The sequence below is a fragment of the Labrus mixtus genome, chromosome 7, assembly GCF_963584025.1.
Source record: "Labrus mixtus chromosome 7, fLabMix1.1, whole genome shotgun sequence".
NCBI lineage: Eukaryota > Metazoa > Chordata > Actinopteri > Labriformes > Labridae > Labrus > Labrus mixtus.
The window spans coordinates 31,498,735-31,515,674 of NC_083618.1; the positions used below are offsets into that span (position 1 = coordinate 31,498,735).

A 16,940-nucleotide genomic window follows, 5' to 3' on the forward strand; every position below is an offset into this window, starting at 1 on the left:
TACCATTTCCATTTCCTTCTGTGTCAGGGGTTCCCAAACAGGCACTGAGGACCCCCACACACACCTTACACCTTATCCAAACAGTCGTTACATAAAGGAACAACACAAAAGAATAAAACAGCCTAAAAAATCATACAATTATTATATATATATTTTTTCTGTTTTAACCTTTATTCATCCAGGAAAGAATCATTGAGATTATAAAGCAGCGCAATTCACACAAACAACCAAACACAATAAATACATTAATAAACATTAAAGACACAAATAGGTTTTGTCCAGATTGTCCACAAACACATCAGGGAGAACATCTGAAGCCAGATGTGTCATTTAACGTCCTCTTAAAAGTCGTAATTCATTGTCAGAAATGCTAAAAGCAGATTATGAGTAAATTCCAGGTATAGACTTTAGCTCGGAGTGGACACTACAGCTGAATGAACAGACACACAGGTGTGTTTATCTTTATGTGTAAAGAGCAGCAGACACCCTTACTGTTAATGTCATGAGCAAACTTTTTTTATTTTATGCATTAATTTCATTTTAATTTCACTTAAAACCATCATTAAACCAAAATAAAACTCATCGTCAGGGTCATCATTGGAGTTTGGTCGTTTGACGACCAGTTCTAAAATAATTTTTCAACCTGTTGGACTTTGCTTTTGGTAATCTGTCTCTCCTGCCTCAGGACAGAAGCTCAAACTCTCCACACAGAGGATGAGACTCTGATGGATGTCTAAGTCTCTTAATAAAGACAGACCATCGGGAACAAAGAGCTATAGGATGGTTATTTAGGTTTTTAGATATTATGGACTTACGTTTGAGATCAACACACTTAACAGCAGTTTAACATTTACTAGATAAGTTTTATCAACACATTCAGTATATGACATCATTGACAGTGAAATTAACCTGACATTCCCATCAAATCATAATGTGAAGATTTCAGTAGTATCACATGAACTTCCTAATAGATTAAGATGTGTAGCTGTAACAGACTGTAAATAATAAAGTCTATGAGCTGTCATGATGAAGTATGTTCGAGTTTGTTTACTTTCTGAGCACTTTAAGTGGTTTTGCTATAAATATCATATATAATTATATAAAAAATAAATTAAATATATACCCTAACCCTATGGGGTAAGGAATCGACTTTTGAAACATCATTTTGTGCCTGTGTGACCTCTTCAACATGGCGGCTCTAAAAGGACATTCCGGAAAAGGAAAAGGGGTAACAGCCGCACATGCGCAGTTGCTCACTCCAAGTCCCTGTAAAGATGTCTGAGCAGGCGGGGAGGGAGCGGAGCGGAGGACCCGAAACAAACGGACAGAACCCACGACTCTCTGCTACTTAACCGGTCAAGGTAAGGGCAGGCGGCCCCGCGCAGCCGCTCGGAGGGCAGCGACATGCGGCTGAAAGTTTCGGCGTTCAAAAGAACCAGACTTATGGCGCGCTTGGCGGCTGAGTTTGTAATAAAACATAGAAATACTGTGCCGTACTCGCAGCGCTGTGGCAGGGGCGTGTCCGCCATCTTGTATGAGAAGTGGCGCCTAAACAGCAGCTGTCGCTCTGCGTGCTTACAGAGCGAAACGCGCGTAAAGGCGAAATAAACTAACGTAAAAAGACGGCTCGATTCAATTTCTGTCTTTTCAAATCATTTAATCCCGACTTGGCCCCGTTGCTGGTCGGTACTGATCGCTGCCGTGTCCGCGTCTTCTGCTTGAGCTCCGGTGGAGCAGCCGCAGCTTTTTGTTGTCCCCCCCCCCTCGAACCCCCCCGACTCTTCTCCTCCTCCGTGTTTGTTTGGAAACCCCGTCAGGCGCATGCGTGTAACCATAGCGCTCATTTTTTGCGTATGTGAAATAAAACGTCTAATTCTAATCAAATTTACCGACACGTCGCTGTCTTCTCCCGGTGTAATCACAAATACCGTGTTTTCTGTTGTTTATCGTTAGTTTGATTAAATCATAACTCTGAATTAGTTCCGTTTGTTAAACCGCCACATCAGTACAGTAACAGTCTAACAGCAGGTCGGCCCGGACCTTCGTGTTGTCACCGAGATCATCGTAAAAACAGTTTAATGTTTCCAGTGACTAAACGGACAGATGAGACTGAGTGTCGACAGAATCCATTAAATTAAAACAGTTTAAATAAAAGTGTTGCGGAGCCGCTTCAAACTCAGCGTCTACATTATTCTACATAATGTCATAAAACAGTAAAAACATGTCGGTGAGGTCACGTCACTGAAATCAAAACAGAAACTAATCCAACAGACTCTGGACCTGTTTGTGGTTTTAACAGAAGCTTCTTCGATCGGACTTTAAATCAGTTTAAATCACGTTATGACCTTTTGTTTTCTCATCCCACGTCACCAATGTGTTAAAAAATTCAACTTTCAGAAACCTGTTCGCTTCTTTGTTTTGGTTTGTCTTTGACTCATACATTAGGATAATTCAGAAGCTGTCAAAGCCCGATGAGAACACACGGTGGCGTACCTACCAAGAAAACAAATAGCCATTAGATCATCTCCTTTAAGGGACAACTTTAAAGTAATTTACAGCTTATTATTATTATTTTTCATAAAGTTGCTGTAACAGAAAACCTGTTTATTTTAATTTCATTATTTATTGGCGGATTAATTGTAGTCAAACTTAATGTTTTTGTGTACAGATACAGACTACAGCAGGTTTAAAATCCACCCTGATTTATAAATCATCTCAGTGTGCTCACACTACAAGATGTGATAATCATGATTCATCACAGCATTTAATCGAGATTATCGTGCCCAGCGGAGGAACGCAACACCTCAAACGACCTCACGTAAACAGAGAAGCTGGCGGTTAAATAAGTGATTTAGTAAAACATAAAAAAATCAGTTTAGGTGAAGAAATGTACGACGGGACGTGGACAACATGGATCGTCTGTTCTTCAGAGAGAGCTGGAGGTCAGATTGTAACTGTCAGGTGTCCAGGTCACCAGGTTGCATCTTGCTGCCGGTCGCCATGACTACTGTTGACTTACTCTTGTCTCTCATGGTTATTGTAGTCACACACGACTTCCTCTAGACCCTTTCATGACCTAATCGTCAAGATTTTAAATCCTAAATTTCAAGCGTGAGACACAATTCTGACGATTTACGAGCAGATCGGAGACGTTAAGATTGGGAAAATAATCTAGGAAGATAATCAGTTCCGAGCAGCCTCGAGTCAGGAACACCGCCGTGCGTGTTCGAGAGGGGGGCGTGAAATCGGGCCGACTATCCTGCAGTCTGAGCCAGGCGTTAGAGAGTTGTTAGATTTTGCTGAGTCAGTTATTTAAATATTGATCTGTTGTTCAGTTTAGGATGATTTATTTGTTTAAATTAAAATCAGTTGTGTTTTTGTTTCTGTGCAGGCACGTCGATGTCATTCTAACGAACAGGTGAGATGTCCAACGACAGCCAGGGATCGGTGAAGGGGGAGGCCACGGCCATGGTGCCTTCTCCCTCTGTGCCCGCCGCCGCCTCTCAGGGACCGCCCCTTTCTCCGTCCACCACCAAACCACCTGAACTTCCAGGTACACCTGTCTGTCTCTTTTACCTGTCTGTCTGCTCTCTGACCTGTCTGTCCCTTTCACCTGTCTGTCTGCTCTCTGACCTGTCTGTTTGCTCTCTGACCTGTCCGTCTCTTTTACCTGTCTGTCTGCTCTCTGACCTGTCTGTCCCTTTCACCTGTCTGTCTGCTCTCTGACCTGCCTGTTTGCTCTCTGACCTGTCTGTCTCTTTCACCTGTCTGTTTGCTCTCTGACCTGTCTGTCTCTTTCACCTGTCTGTCTGCTCTCTGACCTGTCTGTCTCTTTCACCTGTCTGTCTGCTCTCTGACCTGTCTATCTGCTCTTTCACCTGTCTATCTGCTCTTTCACCTGTCTGTCTGCTCTCTGACCTGTCTGTCTCTCTTTCACCTGTCTGCTCTCTGACCTGTCTGTCTCTTTCACCTGTCTGTTTGCTCTCTGACCTGTCTGTCTGCTCTCTGTCTGCTCTCTGACCTGTCTGTCTGCTCTCTGACCTGTCTGTCTCTCTTTCACCTGTCTGTCTGCTCTCTGACCTGTCTGTTTGCTCTCTGACCTGTCTGTCTCTCTTTCACCTGTCTGTCTGCTCTCTGACCTGTCTGTCTCTCTTTCACCTGTCTGTCTGCTCTCTGACCTGTCTGTCTCTCTTTCACCTGTCTGCTCTCTGACCTGTCTGTCTCTTTCACCTGTCTGTTTGCTCTCTGACCTGTCTGTCTGCTCTCTGTCTGCTCTCTGACCTGTCTGTCTGCTCTCTGACCTGTCTGTCTCTCTTTCACCTGTCTGTTTGCTCTCTGACCTGTCTGTCTGCTCTCTGACCTGTCTGTCTGACAGATGAACTGGTCCAGGCTGGATGGTCTAAGTGCTGGTCTCGAAGGGAGAATCGACCGTATTACTTCAACAGATTCACCAATCAGAGTCTGTGGGAGGTGCCGGTGCTGGGTCAGCATGATGTCATCGTGAGTCCAATAACTGTCCTCCTTTAAAGCTGCCGTCTTCTCCTCATGTTCACCTTTCATGTCGTCCCTCTGTGACCCTTCACCCGGTGTTAACCTGTCTGTGTGCTCTCAGTCTGATCCTTTAGGTCTGAACGCTGCTCCAGCAGAGGGCGGAGACGCTAACCTCGGTAACGGTCAGAGGAAGAGGAGGATCTCTGAGGAGCAGGCGGCGGGGCCTAACAGCGTGAAACGAGCCAAGGTAGAAACTGCCCACCTGCAACTAAACTGCTTTATGATCCGTTTACTAAACCAGAGTCGACTGTTTATCTAACCTGCTGATGGCTGTCTGTCCGTGCTGTGTTTACAGGTTGAGCCCACCACGCCCATCTCTCCCAGCACGCCTGGGGCCAAACCCTGGAACAATGCACCTGAAGACAAACAGGCTCCACAAGCAGCACCCACAACTCCCAGTCCGGCCCCCGCCCCCTACAGACCAGCTGTGTGAGTACCGAGGCCTGGTCATAGTCAGCATCCGGAGCTGCACTGATGTTTTTTTACTAACTGTTGTTTGTTGTTTCCAGTATCTACTGGGATCTGGACATCCAGACCAACGCTGTGATCAGAGAGCACCCCCCAGCCAACCACCTGCCCCCCCACCCTGAGATCGAACTGCAGAGAGCTCAGCTGGTCACCAAACTTCGGCAACACTACCACGAGCTGTGCCACCAGAGAGAAGGTACCTGCACGAGAGTGTCGCACTGCTGACCAATCAGAGACCACAGAAACACATCAGAGGGCAAAACCAGATAAACTCCTCTCCATGAAACATGATCCAGTTTCACGACAACCAGTGAATACAATCACACAGTTTAGTTTATTTACTGTTATCTTAGAGACCACAAACACTCAGAGCAGATTCATGAACTTGATGTAGAGACTCAGGGCCGCTTTACTCGACAACAACCTCAGCTGAATACAGCAACATTTGTTCCTTTTTGAATGTTTGTTTACACGATAAGAGGCTCTTGAGTGCAAACTTCTGAAAACATCACCATCTCTGTCATCGGGTAAACTGACAATATGCAGCTCCTCTTAAAACCGAGACTTCGCACATGCTCATTACGCTCCCAGACAATAGCCATGCTCGAGTTGGTGGACTACAACAACAATGGACGACTCCAGCGTTCTGTTTGTTCTGCTCACTTTTATTGAATTTGAACACAGCGCTGCAGGAGCCTCATTGGTCAACAGAGCTGTCAATCATGGTGTTATTCTCCTTTTATTACCATCCAATTAAATCCAACAATCAGCATGATAAGAACTAACTTTAATGACAGAAACCATGTTTGAGAAAAATATATTTGACGTGTATTTTGATTTTATAGTTTGACCCCTGTCCCATCTGTTTACATGGAGGAGGCGGAGCTTATGCCTTGCACTGCAGCCAGTCAGCAGGGGGAGCTCTAAATGTTTTGTTTTCACTTTGCGAGGGCTTTTGTTTCAGCCGTCTTTGATACAGTCTGCGGTCTTGACTTGATGGTCACTTGAACATTGAACTAAACTCGAGTATGTGATTTAATCTCTCTGTAAAAGTCGATGTGCAGCATGTTCAGGAGGTTAATGTTTGTTTGTCCTTTTCAGGTATCGATCCACCGCGAGAGTCTTTCAACCGTTGGCTTCTGGAGAGAAAAGTGATCGACAAAGGTCAGGACCCCTTGTTGCCGAGTGACTGTGACCCCGTCATCTCGCCGTCCATGTTCAGAGAGGTCATGAATGACATTCCCATCAGGTACCTGCCTAAGTGTGAAAACTAAATCAAACACAAAGTGTCTGATTTCTGATATATCATCTTAACATGTGTTATTATTTATGTGTTACTCAGGTTGTCACGCATTAAGTACAAAGAGGAGGCTCGGAAACTTCTGTTCAAATATGCTGAGGCGGCCAAGAAGATGATCGACTCCAGGTTGGTAAAAACGGACCGCTCAGAGTTTTATCAGGCGTGGATCTTCAGCTGGAGGTTTGGCTCGTGTTGACGAAACCATGATGTTTGATTTTTATGCAGAAATGCGAGTCCAGAGAGCAGGAAGGTGGTGAAGTGGAACGCTGAAGACACCATGAACTGGCTGCGTCGAGATCACTCCGCCAGCAAAGAGGACTACATGGTAACCCCTGATCTTTGATTTTTTATTTTGAGATGTTTGGTCTCTTTTAAGGTTTGTTTTAACAAACTAAATGATCTAGAACATGTTGGGTTTTATAAGCACTAGGCGGGCAAGGACTACATATCCCAGCAGGCTTTGGGACACCTACAGGCTCATAGCATCTGAAAACATGGAAGCATTTTTGGGCTAACTTGCTGGTGCCATTAAATCATAAACTCAGACGACATCAAATTGAAATTGAATGTTTGGTGACTGCGGTGAAATGTATGGTACATGATGGATTAGCTTGTTAGCTGAACTAACTATTTACCAGCCTAGGAAGCTAATGACTAGCCGTTACTAGACCCAGTGTGATTAGCTGGACTTAATGCTCGGCTTCTAATCCCTCTCAGTTTCCATGACGATATTAATCAGCTGATTTGTAGCCTCTTCCACCTCGTCTTAATTTGAACCTTGACCCTGCAGGACCGTCTGGAGCACCTGAGACAGCAGTGTGGTCCGCACGTCACCGCCGTCGCCAAAGACTCGGTAGAAGGAATCTGCTCAAAGATCTACCAGCTGTCTGCTGAGTACAGCCGCCGCATGAGACAGACACACCTGGCACTGCTGCAAGACCCCCCCACAGGTACACACACACCTGACACTGCTGCAAGACTCCCCCACAGGTACACACACACACACACCTGACACTGCTGCAAGACCCCCCCACAGGTACACACACACCTGACACTGCTGCAAGACCCCCCACAGGTACACACACACACACCTGACACTGCTGCAAGACCCCCCCACAGGTACACACACACCTGACACTGCTGCAAGACCCCCCACAGGTACACACACACACACCTGACACTGCTGCAAGACCCCCCCACAGGTACACACACACACACCTGACACTGCTGCAAGACCCCCCCACAGGTACACACACACCTGACACTGCTGCAAGACCCCCCACAGGTACACACACACACACCTGACACTGCTGCAAGACCCCCCCACAGGTACACACACACCTGACACTGCTGCAAGACCCCCCCACAGGTACACACACACACCTGACACTGCTGCAAGACCCCCCCACAGGTACACACACACACCTGACACTGCTGCAAGACCCCCCCACAGGTACACACACACACACACCTGACACTGCTGCAAGACCCCCCCACAGGTACACACACACCTGACACTGCTGCAAGACCCCCCCACAGGTACACACACACACACACACCTGACACTGCTGCAAGACCCCCCCACAGGTACACACACACCTGACACTGCTGCAAGACTCCCCCACAGGTACACACACACCTGACACTGCTGCAAGACCCCCCCACAGGTACACACACACACACACACACACACCTGACACTGCTGCAAGACCCCCCCACAGGTACACACACACACAGGACTGTCCTGTGTGTGTGTGTGTGTGTGTGTGTGTGTGTGTGTGTGTACCTGTGTTATGTGTGTGTGTATCATGTGTTGTGTGTGTGTGTGTGTGTGTGTGTGTGTGTGTGTGTATCATGTGTTGTGTGTGTGTATCATGTGTTGTGTGTGTGTGTGTGTGTATCATGTGTTGTGTGTGTGTATCATGTGTTGTGTGTGTGTATCATGTGTTGTGTGTGTGTATCATGTGTTGTGTGTGTGTATCATGTGTTGTGTGTGTGTGTGTGTATCATGTGTTGTGTGTGTGTGTGTGTATCATGTGTTGTGTGTGTGTATCATGTGTTGTGTGTGTGTGTATCATGTGTTGTGTGTGTGTGTGTGTATCATGTGTTGTGTGTGTGTGTGTGTATCATGTGTTGTGTGTGTGTGTGTGTGTGTATCATGTGTTGTGTGTGTGTGTATCATGTGTTGTGTGTGTGTGTGTGTGTATCATGTGTGTGTGTGTGTATCATGTGTTGTGTGTGTATCATGTGTTGTGTGTGTGTATCATGTGTTGTGTGTGTATCATGTGTTGTGTGTGTATCATGTGTGTGTGTGTGTATCATGTGTTGTGTGTGTATCATGTGTTGTGTGTGTGTATCATGTGTGTTGTGTGTGTGTATCATGTGTGTTGTGTGTGTGTATCATGTGTTGTGTGTGTGTATCATGTGTTGTGTGTGTGTGTATCATGTGTTGTGTGTGTGTATCATGTGTTGTGTGTGTATCATGTGTTGTGTGTGTATCATGTGTGTGTGTGTGTATCATGTGTGTGTGTGTGTATCATGTGTTGTGTGTGTATCATGTGTTGTGTGTGTATCATGTGTTGTGTGTGTATCATGTGTTGTGTGTATCATGTGTGTTGTGTGTGTATCATGTGTGTTGTGTGTGTATCATGTGTGTGTGTGTGTATCATGTGTTGTGTGTGTATCATGTGTTGTGTGTGTATCATGTGTTGTGTGTGTGTATCATGTGTTGTGTGTGTATCATGTGTTGTGTGTGTATCATGTGTTGTGTGTGTGTATCATGTGTGTTGTGTGTGTATCATGTGTGTTGTGTGTGTATCATGTTGTGTGTGTGTATCATGTGTTGTGTGTGTGTATCATGTGTGTTGTGTGTGTATCATGTTGTGTGTGTGTATCATGTGTTGTGTGTGTATCATGTGTTGTGTGTGTGTATCATGTGTGTTGTGTGTGTATCATGTGTTGTGTGTGTGTATCATGTGTTGTGTGTGTATCATGTGTTGTGTGTGTGTATCATGTGTTGTGTGTGTGTATCATGTGTTGTGTGTGTGTGTGTATCATGTGTTGTGTGTGTGTATCATGTGTTGTGTGTGTATCATGTGTGTGTGTGTATCATGTGTTGTGTGTGTGTATCATGTGTTGTGTGTGTGTGTATCATGTGTTGTGTGTGTGTGTGTGTGTGTGTGTATCATGTGTTGTGTGTGTGTATCATGTGTTGTGTGTGTGTGTGTATCATGTGTTGTGTGTGTGTATCATGTGTTGTGTGTGTGTATCATGTGTTGTGTGTCTGTATCATGTGTTGTGTGTGTGTATCATGTGTTGTGTGTGTGTATCATGTGTTGTGTGTGTGTGTGTGTGTATCATGTGTTGTGTGTGTGTATCATGTGTTGTGTGTGTGTGTGTATCATGTGTTGTGTGTGTGTATCATGTGTTGTGTGTGTGTATCATGTGTTGTGTGTCTGTATCATGTGTTGTGTGTGTGTATCATGTGTTGTGTGTGTATCATGTGTTGTGTGTGTGTGTGTATCATGTGTGTGTGTGTGTGTGTATCATGTGTTGTGTGTGTGTATCATGTGTTGTGTGTGTATCATGTGTGTGTGTGTGTATCATGTGTTGTGTGTGTGTATCATGTGTTGTGTGTGTGTGTGTGTGTATCATGTGTTGTGTGTGTGTGTGTATCATGTGTTGTGTGTGTGTATCATGTGTTGTGTGTGTGTATCATGTGTTGTGTGTGTGTGTGTATCATGTGTTGTGTGTGTGTATCATGTGTTGTGTGTGTATCATGTGTTGTGTGTGTATCATGTGTTGTGTGTGTATCATGTGTTGTGTGTGTGTGTGTATCATGTGTGTGTGTGTGTGTGTATCATGTGTTGTGTGTGTATCATGTGTTGTGTGTGTATCATGTGTTGTGTGTGTGTGTGTATCATGTGTGTGTGTATCATGTGTGTGTGTGTGTGTATCATGTGTTGTGTGTGTATCATGTGTGTGTGTGTGTGTATCATGTGTTGTGTGTGTATCATGTGTTGTGTGTGTATCATGTGTTGTATCATGTGTTGTGTGTGTATCATGTGTTGTGTGTGTGTGTGTATCATGTGTGTGTGTGTATCATGTGTGTGTGTGTGTATCATGTGTTGTGTGTGTGTATCATGTGTGTGTGTGTGTGTGTGTATCATGTGTTGTGTGTGTATCATGTGTTGTGTGTGTGTGTGTATCATGTGTTGTGTGTGTGTATCATGTGTTGTGTTTGTATCATGTGTTGTGTGTGTGTGTGTATCATGTGTGTGTGTGTGTGTATCATGTGTTGTGTGTGTGTATCATGTGTGTGTGTGTGTATCATGTGTGTGTGTGTGTATCGTGTGTGTGTGTGTATCATGTGTGTGTGTGTATCATGTGTGTGTGTGTATCATGTGTGTGTGTGTGTATCATGTGTGTGTGTGTATCATGTGTGTGTGTGTATCATGTGTGTGTGTGTGTGTATCGTGTGTGTGTGTGTATCATGTGTTGTGTGTGTGTATCATGTGTGTGTGTGTGTATCATGTGTGTGTGTGTGTGTATCATGTGTGTGTGTGTATCATGTGTGTGTGTGTGTGTGTGTATCATGTGTGTGTGTGTGTATCATGTGTGTGTGTGTGTGTGTATCATGTGTGTGTGTGTATCATGTGTGTGTGTGTGTGTGTGTATCATGTGTTGTGTGTGTGTGTGTGTGTGTATCATGTGTGTGTGTGTATCATGTGTTGTGTGTGTGTGTGTGTATCATGTGTTGTGTGTGTATCATGTGTTGTGTGTGTATCATGTGTTGTGTGTGTGTGTGTATCATGTGTGTGTGTGTATCATGTGTGTGTGTGTGTATCATGTGTTGTGTGTGTGTATCATGTGTGTGTGTGTGTGTGTATCATGTGTGTGTGTATCATGTGTGTGTGTGTGTATCATGTGTTGTGTGTGTATCATGTGTTGTGTGTGTGTGTGTGTGTATCATGTGTTGTGTGTGTGTATCATGTGTTGTGTGTGTATCGTGTGTGTGTGTGTATCATGTGTGTGTGTGTGTATCATGTGTTGTGTGTGTGTATGTATCATGTGTTGTGTGTGTATCGTGTGTGTGTGTATCATGTGTTGTGTGTGTATCATGTGTGTGTGTGTATCATGTGTTGTGTGTGTGTATGTATCATGTGTTGTGTGTGTATCGTGTGTGTGTGTATCATGTGTTGTGTGTGTGTATCGTGTGTGTGTGTGTATCATGTGTTGTGTGTGTGTATCATGTGTTGTGTGTGTGTATCATGTGTTGTGTGTGTGTATCATGTGTGTGTGTGTGTGTATCATGTGTGTGTGTGTGTATTATGTGTTGTGTGTGTGTATCATGTGTGTGTGTGTATCGTGTGTGTGTGTGTGTGTGTGTGTATCATGTGTGTGTGTGTGTATCATGTGTTGTGTGTGTGTGTGTGTGTATCATGTGTTGTGTTTGTGTATCATGTGTGTGTGTGTATCATGTGTGTGTGTGTGTATCATGTGTGTGTGTGTATCATGTGTGTGTGTGTGTATCATGTGTGTGTGTGTGTATCATGTGTGTGTGTGTGTATCATGTGTGTGTGTGTGTATCATGTGTTGTGTTTGTGTATCATGTGTGTGTGTGTGTATCATGTGTTGTGTGTGTGTGTGTGTGTGGTTTCAGAGGCGAGCGAGTCCCCCCAGCAGTCCCGGTTGGTCTACTGTTACCCGGTGCGTCTGGCGATCCCCTCGCCCCCCCTGCCTCGAGTCGAGCTGCACTTTGAGAATGACGTGGCCTGTCTACGCTTCAAAGGAGAGATGGTCAAAGTCAACAGGGGGCACTTCAGCAAACTGGTCAGTGACACCCCCCCCCACCCCCCACCCCCCACCGTGTACACGTTCATCCGGTCTGGACCGGTTCATGTCTGACTCTCTCTCTGTCTCTCTCTCTCTCTCTCCCCTCTCCCCTCTCTCTATCTCTCTGTCTCTCTCTGTCTCCCTCTCCTCTCTCTCTCTGTCTCTCTCTCTCTCTCTCCCCTCTCCCCTCTCTCTATCTCTCTGTCTCTCTCTGTCTCTCTCTCTCTCTCTCTCTCTCTGTCTCTCTCTCTCTCCCCTCTCTCTCTCTCTCTATCTCTCTGTCTCTCTCTCTGTCTCTCTGTGTCTCTCTCTCTGTCTCTCTCTGTCTCTCTCTGTCTCTCTCTCTGTCTCTCTCTCTGTCTCTCTCTGTCTCTCTCTCTGTCTCTCTAAGTCTCTCTCTCTCTCTCCCCTCTCCCCTCTCTCTATCTCTCTGTCTCTCTCTGTCTCTCTCTCTCTCTCTCTCTCTCTGTCTCTCTCTCTGTCTCTCTCTCTCTCCCCTCTCTCTCTCTCTCTATCTCTCTGTCTCTCTCTCTGTCTCTCTGTGTCTCTCTCTCTGTCTCTCTCTGTCTCTCTCTGTCTCTCTCTCTGTCTCTCTCTCTGTCTCTCTCTGTCTCTCTCTCTGTCTCTCTGTGTCTCTCTCTCTGTCTCTCTCTCTGTCTCTCTCTGTCTCTCTCTATCTCTCTGTCTCTCTCTCTGTCTCTGTCTCTGTCTCTCTCTCTCTCTCTCTGTCTCTCTCTCTGTCTCTCTCTCTGTCTCTCTGTGTCTCTGTCTCTGTCTCTCTCTCTCTCTCTCTCTGTCTCTCTCTGTCTCTCTCTCTGTCTCTCTCTCTGTCTCTCTGTGTCTCTCTCTCTGTCTCTGTCTCCCTCTCCCTCTCCCCTCTCTCCCTCTCTGTCTCTCTCCCCTCTCTGTGTCTCTCCCTCTCTGTCTCCCTCTCCCTCTCTCCCTCTCTGTCTCTCTCCCCTCTCTCTCTCTGTCTCTCTGTGTCTCTCTCTCTCTCTCTGTCTCCCTCTCTCCCCTCTCTCTCTCTCTGTCTCTCTCTCTCTCTGTCTCTCTCTCTGACTCTCTCTCTCTCCCCTCTCTCTGTCTCTCTCTCTCCCCTCTCTGTGTCTCTCTCTCTCTGTCTCTGTCTCTCTGACTCTCTCTCTCTCCCCTCTCTGTGTCTGTCTCTGTCTCTCTGACTCTCTCTCTCTCCCCTCTCTCTGTCTCTCTCTCTCTCTGTCTCTCTCTCTCTTTCTGTCTCTCCCCTCTCTCCCCTCTCTCTCCCCTCTCTCTGTCTCTCTCTCTCTCTGTCTCTCTCTCTCTTTCTGTCTCTCCCCTCTCTCCCCTCTCTCTCCCCTCTCTCTGTCTCTCTCTCTCTCTGTCTCTCTCTCTCTTTCTGTCTCTCCCCTCTCTCTCCCCTCTCTCTGTCTCTCTCTCTCTCCAGGAGCTGCTGTATCGGTACAGCTGCATAGACGATCCTCGCTTTGAGAAGTTCCTGTCCAGAGTCTGGTGCCTCCTAAAGAGATACCAGGTCAGCTTTCTCTCTACTGTCCAATCAGAGATCACCTGATCACACCTGTTTTTTTGGTGATTTAATGAGGTGTGTGTGTGTGTGTGTGTGTTGTGTGTGTGTGTAGGTAATGTTTGGCAGCGGCGCTAACGAGGGGACAGGCCTGCAGGGGGCGCTGCCGGTGCCCGTGTTTGAGGCATTAAACCGACAGTTTGGAGTTTCCTTCGAGTGTTTTGCCTCGCCACTCAACTGTTACTTCAAACAGTTTGGCTCCGCCTTCCCTGACACCGACTGCTTCTTTGGATCCAGAGGGTGAGACAGCTGTTGGCCACACAGGAACCTGTCTGTCTGAAACACACAGACAGCTAGAATAGATCTTTAAAGAAAGTCTGTCTGGTCCTGTTCTATGTTTTAGTAGTTTGGCGCCCTCTAGTGGAAGCTTCAGATAAACTGACACCTGTTAATGTTTTAGTCTGACAGCGGTTATAATCCCGTATCAGAAATAACTTTGTTAACTCTGTCTGCTGCAGAAAAGTATTAACGCAGTTTTTGTGTCTTCAGGCCGTTCCTGTCTTTTTGTCCCGTCAGCGGCTCGTTTGAAGCTAACCCTCCCTTCTGTGAAGAGCTGATGGACGCCATGGTGACGCACTTCGAGGTCAGGCCAATACTTTTTCTTTTTCTTTTTTTTTCTTTTTTTTAAAATTTAGAATCACACATTCACAGACATTTGTACATATTGTTCATTTGTGGTTAGACAATAGAGTGATTCCTCATTTCACATTTTTGTAAATTTATACAGAACAAAATAAATCAAATAGAAAAAAATAAATAAAACAGAATAAATCAAGTAGAAAAACAAATTGTAAGACGGGGTGATTTTCGACAACAAATACAAAAACGAAGCATACAGGGTTTCATCACTAAAGTAAAACCAGATTTAAAAAAAGAAAGGAGTTTAGGGGATATATAGATATATTAACTGTGCCGTGTTTAAGCACGCTTCACCCCTAGAGTCCACTTTGTTTGACTCGTGTGAGCGCTCCGATCCGGGGGGGGAATTGTGCTGTATGGGACAACTAGGCCGATTGTGAGTGCGCCCTGAGGACCATACTGTCCTACAGCTCCTCTGGTTTTAACCCCTTCATACCTTTTTTATTTAGAAAAAAAAAAAAACAGTCTGTGGCCGTTGTGATGAATCTTGTATCTACACTATGTTACACGATGACATCTTCTCTTCCTGGGCGAAATTAATACAGTCACCATCAAATCTACAAATATAAACAAAGAAATAACTTGTTAACTCTTGTATAAAAGAAGTGTCACACTTAGGGGTGAGAAGTTGTTCTGAATATTGGCACCAAATTACAACAGTGCTGATATTCAGTCCATCACTCCTTCTTGTGTCTTCATTAAAATCGATTTTAAAACGAGTTTTTAAAAACATGGAGGACGCTGTGTATTGTGTGAAAGGTCATTATATCTGTCTGTCTTTTTTAGGGGCTTTTAGAAAAATCCTCTGAGCCACTGTCCTTCATCGTCTTTGTCCCTGAGTGGCGTGATCCCCCGACCCCAGCTCTGACCCGCATGGAAGCGAGTCGATTCCTCCGTCACCAGATGAGCGTCACCGCCTACGAACACGAGTACCGCTCGGGGGGCCAACACCTCTGCAAGAGGTACTGAACGTCCCCTAACAGGCACCAGAGGGTCGATCTACTGTCATGTACTTATACTACATTAAAGTGTGTGTGTGCGTCTTTGTGTGTGTTTTCAGGGAGGAGATGTACTACCGGGCGGTTCACGGTACCGCCGTGCTCTTCCTTCAGAACGACGCTGGTTTTGCAAAGTGGGGTCCAACAGCGGAGCGCTTAGCCGAGCTGACATCTGCATATCGCCCCTCGCCGTCCCGCACAACCTCGATGTCCTCTCCTGGCCCGGCCAACACCGCACCTGGAGACAAAGACTCCCCCCCCAAGGCAGCTGACAAGACGCCGAGTGGTGTGATCTCACCTGTTGTCCATGACAACAACAACAACAACGGCAACAACAACAACAACAACAACAACAGCAGCAGTAGCAGCAGCAGCAGCAGCAGCAGCAGTAGCAGCAGTCCTCAAGAAAAGGTGGCTGCTGTGTAAAAGGGGTGGGGCTTATATTGTGTCCACGCCCCTCACATTCAAGAGTTGTTTAAAGATGTTTCTCTGTTTTAAAGCGTTAGTTTTTCTGATCGTTGTCTTGTCTGCCCAAAATGTCCCTCACCAGCGCCTGTAGCACACCTGCAGCATCTGTCAATTTACCCACAATGCTGCTCTGCAATCGCCGCCAGGAGGGGCGGGGCCAGAGCAGTCCTTTAAAACCAGATTAAGTCATTTACGTCGTCTATTACATTGTCACTGTGTCCCCCTCATTCTGGCTCATTCTCCTTCACATCAGCTCCTCTGATTGGTCGAAGCTCTGACATCACAGCATCTGGAGCTTTCTTTCACCTGCAGCTGATTCAAGTACAGGTGTAGTTGCTCCTGTTGCCTAGCAACAAGCAAGGCAGCCAACAGGTTGGTGAAGTAAATCAGCAGGTGGCGAAATGTTGGCGCTCCAGCAATAAAAACTTCTTAACTCGCCTGTGATGTCATCTGTGATGTCACTGGACTTCTGATTGGTCCCCACACCAACAGGGCTTGGTGATTGGTTGATATGGCAGCTATCGTTTCTATTTGACTCGTCCTTCTTTGAGTCGTCAGACAGAGTTGGCGCTTGTCCCTCTTCAGGCGCTGCCTCCTCAGTACTCTGGCCATTCAGACGGATAAAACTCATTGGTCAGAGATGGATTGTGGGAAACTGAGGCAGGAGGCGGAGCCTTCACAGTATGTTCATATTTACTTAAGTAAGGAGGCAGAGTCAAACCTGGGACTCGGACTGGTCAGCGAAGACAGACGCCCCAGCGGCGGTGCATTCAAACTTCCTAACCCTCCCCTGTCATCATCAAACAGGAAGTACGATCAGCAGAATGATGGCGTTGTTAAGACGACAGGTGGCGAAAGGTGGAACTGAGACGTGAAGTGTTATCGGCGCTAATATACTAAAAAATGAACCTTCATCAAACAAAACACTTAACCTGACTCCAACAGCTAACCGCCTGCTCTCTGATTGGTCGATGTCGTCCAATCAGACGTCTGTCTCCGCCTGACGACGGCGTGTGTACATACTGTACAGTCAAACTGAAATGAAGTCTGTTGATGTTATTTTCCTCATCTGCTGTTAAATCGATTGAAAAATGAATTTAAATGTTTTTTTATTTGATTA

General features: G+C 45.8%; 1 protein-coding gene across 1 annotated transcript; it reads left to right on the forward strand.

Moving 5' to 3' along the window:
• Positions 1–1,262: 1,262 nt before the first annotated feature.
• pcif1 (phosphorylated CTD interacting factor 1) lies at positions 1,263–16,445 on the forward strand. Its single transcript, XM_061041660.1, has 16 exons — positions 1,263–1,361; positions 3,392–3,553; positions 4,376–4,500; positions 4,613–4,738; positions 4,847–4,980; positions 5,061–5,215; positions 6,121–6,268; positions 6,362–6,445; positions 6,545–6,644; positions 7,110–7,269; positions 11,982–12,151; positions 13,578–13,664; positions 13,771–13,955; positions 14,205–14,298; positions 15,141–15,316; positions 15,415–16,445. Exons 2-16 carry the CDS (start codon positions 3,424–3,426, stop codon positions 15,776–15,778), a joined length of 2,238 nt encoding a protein of 745 aa, XP_060897643.1. The 5' UTR covers positions 1,263–1,361; positions 3,392–3,423; the 3' UTR covers positions 15,779–16,445.
• The last annotated feature ends 495 nt before the right edge of the window (positions 16,446–16,940 follow it).